At 34.7% G+C, this 15,621-nt stretch overlaps 1 protein-coding gene across 2 annotated transcripts in view; it reads right to left on the bottom strand.

Annotated features, from left to right (window-relative positions):
- The window catches only part of LOC106868043 (guanine nucleotide-binding protein subunit alpha-13), a 122,719-nt gene extending 107,397 nt beyond the window's left edge, over positions 1-15,322 (bottom strand). For both annotated transcript variants that reach the window (XM_089357677.1, XM_089357678.1), the window contains exon 1: positions 13,370-15,322. In XM_089357677.1, coding sequence (XP_089213803.1) covers positions 13,370-13,831 — 462 coding nt within the window. In that variant the 5' untranslated portion in view covers positions 13,832-15,322. The remainder of the gene's footprint in view (positions 1-13,369) is intronic.
- Between the last annotated feature and the right edge of the window lie 299 nt (positions 15,323-15,621).

Genomic DNA, 15,621 nt, shown 5'->3' with positions numbered 1-15,621 from the left:
AGAAGCCCTTTCAACATATTAGGTTGTGATGATTATTTTATCAAATGTTGATATTGGCATCAGAAACAAGCTGCAGTGAGCATTGAAGAGAAGATGTCAAATGACAACAGGCAGCATCACTTTACTTTGGAATGTTCAAAATAATAATAATAATAATGCTTCTAACCTTTGTGATGTACTCATTTCTTATCACTGTTGTTTAGAAGATGTTACCCGAGTAATATGATTAATGCAGCACTCAAAAGCTTGCAACCTCCTTTTTGCCTCCCTAAATTCAATTGTTATTCTGTATATATGTAGAAGTTGCCAATGGGGGATTTATATTTTCTTAGTCCAGAATCTCAAGTGTATTAGAGTGCATGCTGATTAGCTTGTATACATGAATGCTTGAGCTTGTGTGCATATATACATATATATATATGTACATACATATATGTGTGTATTTAGAAGGCACAGCAAAAAAAAAAAAAAAAATCCACATTTTAGAAGTTGACAAAAGCTTCAAAAGCTAAGATGTGGTGTACACCAGTTAAAACTATGATGGTAAGTGGGAGAAAAAAGGTAAAATATTAGCTACCTGAAGACACTGTCATCACTGGCCAAACTGCACTGGCACCACACCAAGAGCCATGTAAAATATGTGATGTTTTCTGCTATACTTTTCACACACATACACACACACACGTAGAAAGGTATATATGAGCATACATAAGTTTGCATGGAAACACACTTGTGACGAATGGAAGAAATTTATAACAAAACTCGGCAACTATATTTGGGGATTACCATTAGTCAAGTGCAAAGATAAAAATACCATGACTGATTTTTAGGTATAAAAATACTGGAAGTTACATTATCATATCTGAGATTGCACTGTATTTAAGGAAATACAGTATATATGTGTGTGTGTATGTAGGTACATATGTATGCTTGCATATGTTCACACAAATGTACACATGTAAATACATAGTCACACACAGACACATCATCATCATATTGGTTTTAAGACAAGGCAGCACATGCACACACACACACAATGAGCTTCTTCCAGTTTCTATCTACTGAATCCACTTAGAAGGTACTTTTGCCCAATATGTTGCACAATGGGACTGAATTCCAAGCACACACCAACACATCATCATTATCATACTGGTTTTAAGACAAGACAGCACACACACACTCTTGCATGCATTACGCACACACAAGGTTTGTTCATAAATGTCTTGAATTATTATTGTATAAACTACATGAATATCCAGAACTCAAAAGATATTCTGTAATTTATTACAAATCATAGAACCTTAGCCCTATATCAATCATGAACATGAGTGGGCCAAAACATTGCTTTCTCAGTGAATTCAGTTAAACACTTAAACTTGGATGTAATTAGTATTGATTTCTAACATAAATTACAAGACCTCAATTGGTACTTTATTTTACTGACCTCCAGAAAGGTAGAAAGCAAAGTTGACCTTGATGGGATTTGAACTCGGAGCATAAAGATCCTGAGCTAAATACTGCAAACCATTTTGTACAACGTTCCAGTGCATCAACACATTTTACAACTAGGAAAGGATAAATGGGCACCCAAAGGTCTTCAAGACAAAACCAGATTTTTTAATTGAAGAAATCTGAGCAAACGTGCAGGAGTGGTAAGAAGCTCACTTCCTAACCACATGGTCCCAGGTTCAGTCCCACTACGTGGCACCTTAGGCAAGTGTCTTCTACTGTAGCCTCGGGACAACCAAGACCTTATGAATAGATTGAAAGAAGCTTGTCATATATATATATATATATATTTATTATATATACGTACATATTTGTGTGTCTGTGTTTGTCCCCCCCACCCCATCATCACTTGATGACGGTGGTGTGTTTACATCCCTGTAACTTAGCAATTCCAGCAAAAGAGACCAATAGAAAAAGTACTAGGCTTACAAAAAATTAAGTCCTGGGGTCAATTTGTTCGACTAAAAGGTGGTGCTCCAGCATGGCCACAGTCAAATGACTAAAACAAGTAAAGGAATAAAGGTTATTCACATGGACATGCACATTCTTTGAAAAGATGAAATTTGCACACAATCTAAATTTCTCCACACACCCACAGCAAAAAAATAAATAAAAAAAATTAGACAGAATGTTGTCTATTACTGCATTGCTTTAATTAATATTGGTTCCTTGCCATTTTTTAGTCACAACTTTTTGCATTTTGAGTTCGAAAATCTTGTTGGAATTGCTTTTGCCGTTTTTCCTTCCAGTGTCAGTTACAGAAACAAAGCCGTCAAGAACTGGAATCTGTCTAATTGCTAACACCTAAAATTTCTGACCCAGTGCAGTGCTTATATTAGCAATAAATATTAAATACTTGTAAAATTTGAAAATATAAGCTTTTTTATTTATTTATTCTTTTCAAGTTAATCACAAGAAGTTTTAAACCTATGACCTTTACAAACTTCTCAGAACATCTGCAGGGAGGGAAATCATTGTGGTTGTTGTTATTGGTTCCTATTTTAGATGCTTGCCACAGAATGAACTCCAGTAAATGTACCTGATATGTAATATACTAAATGCCATAGGACTGGTAACTTAAGATCAAATTAACTGACAAATAACATAAACAGATGGAATTAAACTTGGTTGAAGTTACAGTAAGAGAATGGAAAAAAAAAATCATGCACTTCAGAAAACATTACTCCCACCCCCATTAATTAATTAGCCTGATTGTGGAGGGCAAGTGAATATATTGAAGTCAGTATCTAGACCTAGGTAAAAATCAAAATTATTTAAAATTATCTAGGCTGTTCACTCTTTACATCCTGCTGTAAATTTTCTAGGTGAAAGTCCAGTCCAGTAATGATTCAAATACAAAACAGAGATGACTAATAAATGGATGAGAGCTTCTCCCATATATTAGAGAGTTCTCTAATTCATTCAAGATAAATGTAAACAAGCTTTGTATGATTCTTGTGATGTGCAATTCAGGATTGGCTGACTGATATACTCCTGTGTTGCACAGGAAGTTAAGAGTTAATTAAGAGAATATCCTGATGGTAATGGAGTATACTAGAAAAAAATTACTATATATGTGAATAAATGCTATGGGTGAGTACAGGAGTTAAGGTGCTGAATTATCTGGTTAACTGACATATGGTTTAGATATTGACATGTCTGGGGATCAAATTATAAGTGTAGGATACTACAATAGCAGTATACAAAAGTGTGCACATACATATTTTTCTATTTCATATCTATTTCTCAATGCTAGCATAGATATGGTATTTTTGTTGTAAATTTGGGCATTTACATAAAGATGGAATAGTTGCCTACTTAACTGTGAAAGAGGAGAGAAACAATCAGAGAATGTGTATGTGTGAGTGTGTGTGTGAGAGAGAGAGAGTGAAAGAGAAGGAGGCAGTTGATTTATTCATGATTCTACGTCAGTTTGATATTTTGCAAAGAGCTCTCATAATATTTTCAAGAGTTTGTAATTTTTTTTTTTTTTTTCATACACGTACATTATGATATTACTATAAAGTTCCAAACCATATGCAGGTGCATATGTGTGCATTGTTAAACATATGAAATCTTTATGTTCTGCTGAGGTACAATGATTGCGGGGAGGTTAATGCTTATCTTTAGTTTCTGTAGCATCAAGTGAATGGGAGGCACGGTGACAACATAAGATTTATTACATGTTACCTAGGTGGATGTGCTTCAGTTTACTGACTACTTTCAGGAATCTGACACTACACTATACATTAAACCCCATCTACAGAAAATTAGCTTTATTCTCATCAAAAGTTTGTAAAAAGTTTGTAGAGTGAATGCGAACATTGTAACTAATACAGTTTACATCAACATTATCATTACCCTCATTGTTTTAACATCTACTATTCCATGTGAGCATGCATCAGAGAGAAATGTATTGGGGCAGATTTTTTATGGCCAGATGCCCTTCATGTTTGCCAACCCTCACCTACTTCCAAGTAAGGAAGTATTTTCTCATTCAACATCATCATCCTTTAACATCTGTTTTCAATGCAGGCATAAAATGGATGGTTTGACCAGTGCTGGCAAGCAGGAGAGCTGCACCTGGTTCTAGTTTAATTTGGTTTGGTTTCTATGGCTGGATGCCTTTCCTAACGCCAACCATTTTATAATGTGTATTGGGTGCTTTTATGTGGTGCTGGCATGATTGCTTTTTATGTGGCACAAGTACATTGTCTTCCTTTACCTTTCTAACCTTTTCTACAAATGACGTTACTCTGTGGTTTTTCAACACTAGACCATTGTCAGACATATTTTCACAGTAGATTAGAAATGGATGACACTGTTTGGTGGTCACACTCATTTACATTTATTGCATGACACCAAAACAAAGAGATACTACTGCACACATGCTCACACATATTGTCAAACCATGCTCATTCATGGTGCCTGCCTCCTTATATATATATATATATATATATATATATATATATATGTGCATATATATTTGTGTGTGGTTGTGTTTTCCAATTGTGTGCTGTGTAGACAGTGTTATTATCTATGTCTGACCCATCTTGCCATGACATAAACAATGTCCTTGTTCATGTTTATTGCGAAAACATGACCACTTTTTGAACTAGTTGTTTTTGAAGGACCAGGGCAGAAATAGTAACTTACTTGGAAACAAGTGAGAGTTGATGACAAGAAGGGCTTACAAATACAGAAAACTAGTCACATAAGTCTCATCTGACCACTGACAGCATGAAAAAGTGGATGTATAACAATGTTGATAATGATGATGTGTATGTATGTTTGTGTGTGTCTGTGAGTGTGAGCAAAAATATTTAATTGCTTTATATACTTCAGTGTGAGCAAAAATATTTAATTGCTTTATATACTTCTTAATATCAAATAAGCTGAAAAAGTTGAAACCTGTTTTTTAAAGCATATTTATAATTTAGGAATTATAAGGTGAAATATAACAAAAAAAATATTTAAGTTTAACAGCAAAATATCAAAGCTCCTACAAACATTGAAATGGAATTTATTGGGCATGAGACCTTGAGCGGGCTGCCTTGAGTTCAGTGCCTGAGTCACTCAGCTACTGCCTCTCACAATGATTTTGAGATCTCATTTGAGGACTGAAGTACGTAAAGTGCCTTATTTGGTGATGCAATATTTCACTGTTTGAAACCACATGGTTCCCTGTCCTACTGCATGAGTGGACTCAGAGAAAAGAAAATGAAAAAGCTATAGTCTTCATAGATTTCTGGTAGATATTACAAGGAAAGTATATTAAGCTATTTCAAATTAACAAAATACAATTATAAGTCAGTTATTAGGATAACAGCAAATGAAGATGTGACTGGACAAATTTATTAAACAACCAATAGTAAATTATAACATGTTTTGCATATAGAGAATAGTATCATTCGTTTTTTATCTTTTTCAATAAAATATCTAAAATCGAGGATATAATACCCAGAATTACAGAGAAAGGGTAATACTTTGGTATCCATTTCTACCATGCAGTGTTTTGAGAATTTTTCTTTTTTTTTTCATAAGAGATAAACTTTTGAATAGAATACAGACAACACCTAAAAAACTATATGCTAATTGTAGTCAAACTACTAAGAACAATGTGCTAAACAAACAACACTGAAACAACCACCAAATGGTGAACAACACACACACACACACACACACACACATATATATACATATGTGAGATAGTGAACACAGACTTGCAGTGCATAAAATAAACTTTACTTACAGCAAAAATTAATAACTCTCTAAAAACTTTGTCCAGAAGATCAACTAAAAAAAGACAAATCAAAATGACACTGGTGAAAGCTGGTTTCAAACTCTAAAAACAATCATGGGCAACCGGTGGCACACGACCCACATGTGACCCATTACAACTTTTTGAATGGTACACATGTCACAATTATATAAACATACCTTTATTACTGAAAATAAGTAACACAATCCTCTGCATTTGACTACTAATTCAATCCTTTTGATAGCAACTTACTTGTGTTCTCTGATCTAAAGTTAAAACCTTGCATTAAAATTTGAAGCTAATTAGTTTCAAACACTATGTTAATATTCTTTTACTCTTTTACTTGTTTCAGTCTTTTGATTGTGGCCATGCTGGAGCACCGCCTTTAGTCGAATCAAATCGACCCCAGGACTTATTCTTTGGAAGCCTAGTACTTATTCTATCGGTCTCTTTTGCCAAACTGCTAAGTTACGGGGATGTAAACACACCAGCATCGGTTGTCAGGCGATGTTGGGGGGACAAACACAGACATATATATATATATATATATATATATACACATATATACGACGGGCTTCTTTCAGTTTCCGTCTACCAAATCCACTCACAAGGCTTTGGTCGGCCCGAGGCTATAGTAGAAGACACTTGCCCAAGGTACCATGCAGTGGGACTGAACCCGGAACCATGTGGTTGGTAAGCAAGCTACTTACCACAGCCACTCCTACGCCTATATTGACAAAGTTATTTTACTAGATCCATTAATTTAAAAATTAATTGAAATAAAGGCAGTTTATTTCGATGAAAATATAATAACAAAAGGGTTAATTATTCAGATGAGAACATACAGAGACAATCACTTGTTCTACGATAAAAAAAATTAAAAATTTGCTGTTTTAAATAAGAGCCATTATCTACTTCAGGTTCCATCATTACAAAAACCAATTCACTTCATACCTCTCAAAATTTCTAAATTCTTATAAACATCTTACACCCATGTAAAATGCAAAGTAGCCTTGAATCTCCTTTACAACAGTAAATATGCTCTTGCTTCCCCATCATACTTTAACCTCTCAACACCTTGCTTAATGAAACCACCTTATCTCCTATCCTCCTTCTCAGTTGAAGAGGCTCTTTGGTTTTGTAAGTTATAAGGCAACCTCATTAGTAGTGGCACTACAAGAAAGCATACAATACACTCTGTACAATGGACAGCATTAGGAAGGCACTAAGACATAAAAAGCATATCAAAACTGAGACTGGAGCAGGATATACTCCACCAACCTATTGGATCCTGTTAAAATATCCAATCAAAGCCAGTATGGAAAGCAAATGTAAAAAAAAAAAAATGATCAGGATTATGTATATTATTCTTTACTCTTCTATTTGTTTCAGTCATTTGACTGTGGCCATGCTGGAGCACTGCTTTTAGTCAAACAAATCGACCCCAGAACTTCTTTGTGAGCCTAGTACTTATTCTATCGGTCTCTTTTTGCCAAACCATTAAGTTATAATTATAAATAAAGAGATCATAAGTGATCTCCAAGAAACCAGCTTACAAACTATAAAGGATATGTTGTTTGTGTAGTATTGCCCTTTTATGAACAACAATTACCAAAGCCAACACCAAAAGTTATTGAAAATTAAGTATCACCAATTCCCATTATGGATATTCTACAAATGATACATTTAACACAATGACAATGGATACTATGCCTCTTGAAAATTACAGTAAAATACCAAGGAAAGGAAAAATAAAAAGAGATTTTGTGCAATTAATAGAAAAATAAATGTGTGCATGATAAGAACCCCAAAATGGAGTGGAGATGGGATCAACTAGAATAACAGTTTAGAGAAAATGGATGTGGGTAAATTCAAATATGGACAAGCTGGGATTAACCGATAGACCTACAGAAACAAGCAGGGGGTGCCACGCATTTTGAAAATCTGCAAAATGCATGAGAAAGATCAAAAATAGATAAATAAATAAGATTGTTCATAATCGAAGAACCAGCAGATGTTATCTATAACCTATTCCTACTACTAAATTATCTCTCTCACATATATATATATATATATATATATATATAATTAGTATCACCAAAAGTACAGAAGCACATTTGGAATTTGGAAGATCATTCATCTGTAAAATACTTAACCATTTTTATTACCATATTCCTGTTGTAAAACACTGCACTTGTTTCAATTGCTTTTTTGAAAATAATGAAAAATTTAGTAAAATAACTCATCATTAAGCTGGTGTTTGGAATATAAATTAACATAAAATTTTGATTGAAAGTTTAAATTTTATTTCACTTTAATCCTTTAGCATTCAGATTACTGTCAAATGTAATACATATTTATTCCCACAGTTTTTAATCCTGCATTATCTCATAGCTTCAAGATTTCAACGATGTGATTGTTTATTTTTAGAATGACAATGTAGAGTAAGTGTGAGAGGCTAGATCTGTTTGAACGTAAAACAGGTAGAATATTTGGGCCTGGTTATTATAACTGGTTCAAATGCTACAAGGTTAAAACAGAAGTTTGTATCATAGAAACAGGGGAAGTTTCAGGTGGGCTAGAAAAAAAAAGTTGAGGAGGAAGAGGTTAAAATGATTTAAAGTTGAACTTGTGGAATATTTCAGTTATATGGCGGATCAGAAAGCTTGGCTAAAATATATACTCTGCAAAGAAAAAAAATGCCTACTTGTCCTGTTGTGATTCAAGGGATTTCTCATTTCATATAGGAAGGTAAAGAATGATGCAGACAGTTTGGTAAGAAGAGATGCAACAACACTGTTAGTAGCTAGATATTTTCATAAAGGGCAAATATAAACACATGCACACACCTGTGTGTGTATAAGAAGTTTGCTTCCGAACCACATAGTTTCAGGTTTAGTCCCACTGTGTTTGTTGTATGGTAGAACATTTATTATATTTATGTGGGTTTGTGTCCTATGAGCAACCTTCAACATTTGCTATCCAAAGGGGTTTTTAATTTACACACTACCATTTACACAGTTCTATCTACTTCAAGTTTCACTATAAAAAAAATGATACACACACACACAGAGGATCTAACCCATTCATTAGTTTTTGTTTACACACACACACACTCTCTCTCTCTCTCTATATATAATATTGATTTGAATGGACTTCAAATTTTACCATTAATAGCTCCAATAAGCTGTTGAAGATGAAATTTGAAATTCCAGTCAAAATCAATATTATCTATTTATCAATCTCCCTCTCTCATATATATATATATATATATATATATATATACACACACAGCTTCTGTATCTAAGTGCTATTATATTTGTGTCTGGATGCACCCAGCTATATACCAACATTATCACCGTTTAACACCTGTTTTCTATGCAGACAGGAGTTGAATGGTTTAACAAGAGCTGCTGAGTTAGAGGACTCCAACAAGCTCCATTGTCTGCTTTAGTATGATTTCTACAGCTAGATGCCCTTTCCAATGCCAACCACATTACTGAGTGAACTGGTATATATAAATATAGATCGTGGCTATGTGGTAAGAAGCTTGCTTCCCAACCACATGGTTCTGGGTTCAGTCCCACTGTGTGGTACCATGGGCAAGTGTTTTCTACTATAGCCTCAAGCTGACCAACTGTCCTACTGTGTGGCACCTTGGGCAAGTATCTTCCACAACAGCCTTGAGCCGACCAAAACCTTGTGAGTAGATTTGGTAGATGGAAATTAAAAGAAGCCTGGTGTCTTTACGTGCTGAGTTCAAACTCCGACGAGGTCAACTTTGCCTTTCATCTTTTCAGGGTCGATAATTAAGTACCAGTTATGCACTGGGGTCGATGTAATCGGTTTAATCCCTTTGTGTGTCCTTGTTTGTCCTCTCTATGTTTAGCCCCTTGTGGGCAATAAAGAAATAAGAGTATGGAATAACTAACAAATGGCAGATGCAGCATCATACTATAGCAGCACATGCCTCCATACTACTACTACCTAAAATATAAATATATCGGATTCTGGTAGAGTATCCACCCTTGCAGCATGTGTAACACTATGTTGTAATTGCCATCTGCATATCATACTAAATGTATATATACCAGTGAAAAGCATGATCGTGTAGATTTTGTCAGAGGGAAAAATCTCTTCAAAGACATTTTGTGTTAAAAACACTATCTATCTATCTATCTATCTATCTATCTCTGCATATATATATATATATACACACACACAAGCATACATATTGGAGCAAGTTGAACATTGCTGTAACACTGGACTGCGGTTATACTGGTGAGCTGCTTTGAAGGGTTTAAATCCATCAAATTGACAGCAATATGTATCTTTCTTTTTATGTCATGTACTTATTCTGTCAGTTACTTTTGCCGAACCGCTTTGTTACGAGGACGTAAACAACCCAACACGGTTGTGAAGCAGTGATGTGGTGGGACAAACATAAAAACATGCACGCATGCACATGCCCACACACACACACAATAAGCATCCACAAAGTTTCTGTCTTCAATATTCACTCACAAGGTGAGACCGAACCTGAAACCAGGTGCCTAGCAATATATATATATTAACTGGATCTATGACACTGTTCAATATATACAGCACAAATTTATCTATTTCGGAAGATCGGTAAGTGGTTCAGTTACAAAAAAAAAAAAAAAAAAGAAGGGGATGGTCACGGCTGAAATACCTTTGTTCGACCAGGACTGAATACAGATAAAAAGCAACAAACTACTCAGACGGTTTCTTCCAACCACTGAAAGAGTTCGAATTACCACCTGATTTTTTTTTCTTTCCAATTTTATACATTGATATACCTTACTATTTTCGGTAAATTTTCAGATTAACACCCGCACGATTTTCATTAGGGTGTTAGGGTCAGGGTTAGGGTTTTAGGGTTAGGGTGTTAGGGTGAGGGAATTCCGTCCCTAACCCTAAAACCCTAACCCTAACACCCTAGTGAAATCGTGCATTTGTTAATCTGAAAATTTACTCTAGTTTCTAGCAAAAATAAATACGACTTTCATCATGAGCATACAAAACTACAGTTTTTGAAAATAACCTGGGGAAAGACTTCCTCCCTGGTGTTTTTTTGTAGGGTACAAAAGGAAGTCTTGTCTCCATGGAAACACATAGATACAAAACGGGGGAGCATCTACACGGTCACTCGACCTGCTAAAAATAGTTGCCAAAATATACAGTTGTGAAACGAGAACACATTAGATGTATAAAAAGACAGGTTGTTTACGACAGAAATACGTTTAGTCACAAGTTTTCAGTCAAGGCTGATCTGAGAGCTAAACAAGAAAGGACTTCAGGAGCTATTCCGAAAGATATACAAAACAGAAAAATAAAACCGATACCATTCTGACGCAAAACTAATTCAAAGTTTCTCAACCAGTTTACCCCCTCTGTATTCCTCACCCCGTTAACAGCTCACCATCCTATTTTCCCCCCACATTTGTGAAGAAAAAGAAATTGTATTGCAATAACATCAGAAACACAATTATTTCACATTAGCATCATTAAAATCAACTTCAAAGTAAATAAATCGGGCGGAGTTTCGGAGTGACTGTCACTACTTCATGGGGACGGAAACAGACTAGAAATCGGGTGGGTTTGTTTACCTTCATGTCTTTTCTTTCTTTCGTGTGTCAATCATATGAAAATTACGATTCTGAAATAAGTTTTTACAAAAAATACTAATTTTTATGCTCGTCGCCATTCACTACTCCTTTTCTTCCACATGATAAAACGATAACTACTCCAAAACTGAGTATTTTTCTCGTGTGACAGGTATGATAGTAAAAATTGATCGGAAAAGGGCACAGAATGCAAAAATGTTAAAAGATAAAATTGAGGTGGAGGGTGGGTGAAGAACCCACTAAATGCTTGTACGTTTCCTTCACTGTGAGGTAGTGATAGTTATTACGAAAGTCCACCGATCAGAATTTACACCTGTCTTACGGGACAGGTGTAATAAAAGAAATTCACGCAAAACATCACTCATAAATATTAAAAAAAAAATATTGCGAATAAATAAAAAAAAAAAAATTGGCGGCGTTCCAGCTTACGAACAACTTTCTCCGTAGGAAACCCCTAAATACCCGCCCCCTGGAATCCTGAAGTCTCTCCCCCACCAGGATAAGAACCACGGGTATAATTGATTGAATCTGTTGCAGTATTTTATTAGCACAGATTCGACTCACCTCGATGAACGACAGAATCGGCACGTTTGGAATGTAAAAAAGTTTTACGTATATACTAAAAACAATTAATCGCACTGCAGGCTCAGTCACTTCCAATACCCACATTTCATACCACAAAAAATATATTCAATATAAAGTTTTCCCCCAACTTTTCTTCTTTTAATGGGGGAAAAAGTCGATTAGTTTAAATTCAAGTCCGCTAAATTCAATACATTTTTCTATAAATGAACTAAACGAAAACTTATTGTAGTATATTTGAGTGTGAGTATGCAATTATATTTAATATATAAACAGCTTTTTTAAAACTGAAAAGATGATTAGTTTAAATTCATTACATTTTCCTATAGGTTATTTCAACTCAAACAAAAACTTATTCCAGCGTGTGCATGGGAGGAGAGCAATTGATATAACGTAAACAGTTAGCATTTTTAATAAAAATAAAAATGCTGAAAATTGATTAAACGAAATTCAAACATTTTCCTATAATCTAACAACAGAAAACTTATTCAAGTGTGTGTGTGTGTGTGTGTGTGTGCAGGCATGCTTATGAACCGATACTGTTGGAAAATTGACACGTTATGTTAAATACGCGTAAAATAAACTGTATTTATTACACGAACGAAATAGTTTTTACCGAGTCAAGTAAAACATTTCCTGCCACCCAGTCAGTATTCGCCAAATTATCAAGTATAGTAACAGTGGGAGGGAAGACGAAGCTAGGCGTGTGTGTATATTATGTTTCAATGGAAGAAACAACATGCTTAACAAAGCAGTAACGCTGATATGACAAGCTTTGCCTAGCTGGGCAAATGATTACAACAGAGTAATATTTCAAAACTAGTCTTTCAATACAGCGCGCACAAGTTTATAAGAGTTAGATAAAATCGCCTTAAACCGAGATTGTTTATGAGTAACAGCGTGTAAAGTATTACGAGACTTAAAACTAAATGCATAACTTCTAAAAGTATAATTAGCGACACTTTATTCTCAAATCTAGCTGAAGTTGGAGTTAGTTATAGAATAAAGAGTATAAACATATTAAGATACGAGTTTGGGATTATTGATCAACACACGGTCTATTTATTTTAGTAATAAGGATTGAACATAAAATAAAATAAAACGATAGGAAGCAAAAGAAAAAGAAAAGAGGAAAATTAACGACAGTGGGACAAATTAACAATGAGTACTTGGATGGCGCGGTATGATTAATAAAGGAAAACATTAGGGACACTCACTAAACAAAAACAATTTAGAAAAAAAAGACCCCAGCAAAACTTGTATTTACTAGACTTAAATAAAACTGAAATAATTTCTGAAACAAGCATAAGTACTAGAAAGACAACAACATTTATAATTGATATAAACATCGATGAATTAACTAACTTACCAGCTGAAATTCTCTCCTTCTATCGAACGTTAGCTTAATTGCTTTATCCTGCCACAACTGTTCGATACAATCAACATAAGGGAGGAAGTCACTTTCATCCATATCTTGGGCAGATTCGATCGAAAATATCCGATTGGCATATTCTTCCTTTTGAGGATCTTCCCACGGAACCTTTAATTTGTTTCGTGCATCGATCAGGACTTTCATACCTTTTACTATGTTCATATAAATAACCGGTTTGTATTCTCGGAGAGAATCTTCATTGAAGTCATTACCGTGAATTATACGCATTTGCTTAAGAAAAGTACTTTTCCCGCTTTCTCCGGCACCTAGTAATAACAATTTAACAATCAAGCGTGAATTTTTCTTATCCCGAGCCAACATACGATCGATTTTCCGACTTCGACTTCTCTGTACTTTAGCATTTTCAGAGAGAAAACACGAACCCAACCATGAAGCCATTTTGGCAAAGTGTGTTGTGACGTCACATGTAACTTCCTGTCAGACTTGGAATACCTGCAAGTGAAACCTCTGTCGCCCTGTTTCACCGAAAATACTTTTTTTTGCTGTTATCTTTAACACTGATGAGAACTATTAGTTTTGTTTTCAGTGCTGTTGTACTTGTTTGTTTTCTTCCTTTTTTTTTACATACGCTTAATTTTTCTTAAAAGTGGTAAGCCCACAATGATTAAAAAAAAAAGAAAGAAAGAGAAAATAAAGGGAAAAAAACTCAATTTGCTGGTTAACAAATTGTTGTGGGCGGCGAGAGATTAAGCAGGATTGTCAAAGTTTGTCTGTCAAGATCACATGACTCAAGTGACACTGACGATCACTGACTGAATGAAAGAGGAAGGGTGTGTTCTACTGCAGGAACACTTGCATCCTACTACATTTTTTGCTTTTCTAAATCAGATACTTGCACACGCTTAACTATGTATTATATATTTGCCTGTCATGGGCCCCAGCCCACGATTACAGCAGTAGTCAAGAAGTTGTAGCAACGAAAAACTGAAATTAACAAATAGTTTAAAATGTGCTCTAAACTATATTACGAATTATTTATTGATGTATGACGTAAGCCCAAATTTAATATTTAATTTGCTTAGTTTTTATTTTATTTTATTTTATTTTATTTTATTTTCTTACAATTGTTGAACTTATGGGGCTAATTGTCTTGGAAGACTTTACTAGTATTCAAAATATTCGTGCGATCAAAGGAGAAAATACTTAATTTGCTGTAGTTCTTTTTACTTTTTTTTTTTAAAAATAAAAACTTGTTTGAATTTCTGGGGCTAGTCGAATAGAAAAGATTTACTACTATTCAATGTATTAACATGATCAACTGTAAGGAAAATAGTAGAGGGTGTGGGGCGTATGAAGAAGCAAGAAGGAGTGGTCTTTTTGTAATAGTTCCAAACTAAGTTGTCTTCGCAGAGCTGGCAGTCACTCAGCTGGAAAAAATCTACCAATTGCAGGAAGAAAATGGTTTATAGAAGGCGTTTACAGAAAGCGAGGCAAGGAAAAAGAAAGAGGTGGGGGGGGGGGGAGTGTATGTGTGTAAATAAATATATATAAAAAAACTGTAGGAGGTAGTTATATGAGAGAGAGAGAGAGAGAGAGACGTCAGCTAAAGAATGAATGAATAACAGAGTTTTTGAAATGAGTAAAAGTAACATTACCAATTAAAAGAATTTTTTGTTGTTGCTTTTTGCCTTTTATGGCGCCGTGTGTGTGTATGTATGTGTGTGTGTGTGCGCGTTATTTTCTCTGTTGTCAAGTAGTTGTATAGAGTTTTCTGCTTGAAATATTTACATCAAAAGTAAAAAAAGCTCCATGAAACACTTTTATGCAACAGCGTTGTCGTAAATTTATGACGTCCTTCGAATTCCGAGTTGACGTTGAAGCAATCGTACGGCAAGCTGGTTCCATTGACAACTTTGGTGAGAATGAGTCATAATCTGATAATGTCACGTTATATTTATAGGGGAAGGGGAACTACGAAATAAGTGTTTGTATGATCGTAACTTATGAAGACATTGTTTTGAACTGACAAAACGTTATTAACCCTCTGAGAGTAACACTCCTGAAACTGTTACTTGTTCGATGTTAAAAACTTTATGTCTTATAGTGATCTACATCTAAACAGCTAGAGACGTTTAAAATACGTAGGAAAATGTAAATTTCACTTAATCATTCGTAATTTTGTGTCAAAATTTTGTCGCACTGCTACTTGGTCAGTAACTGAATTGCAC

The sequence above is a fragment of the Octopus bimaculoides genome, chromosome 9 (genome assembly GCF_046866305.1).
Source record: "Octopus bimaculoides isolate indiv1 chromosome 9, ASM4686630v1, whole genome shotgun sequence".
NCBI classification, from domain to species: domain Eukaryota; kingdom Metazoa; phylum Mollusca; class Cephalopoda; order Octopoda; family Octopodidae; genus Octopus; species Octopus bimaculoides.
Note: the sequence above shows the minus strand (reverse complement) of the source record. Positions and strands in the feature narration are given on the sequence as shown.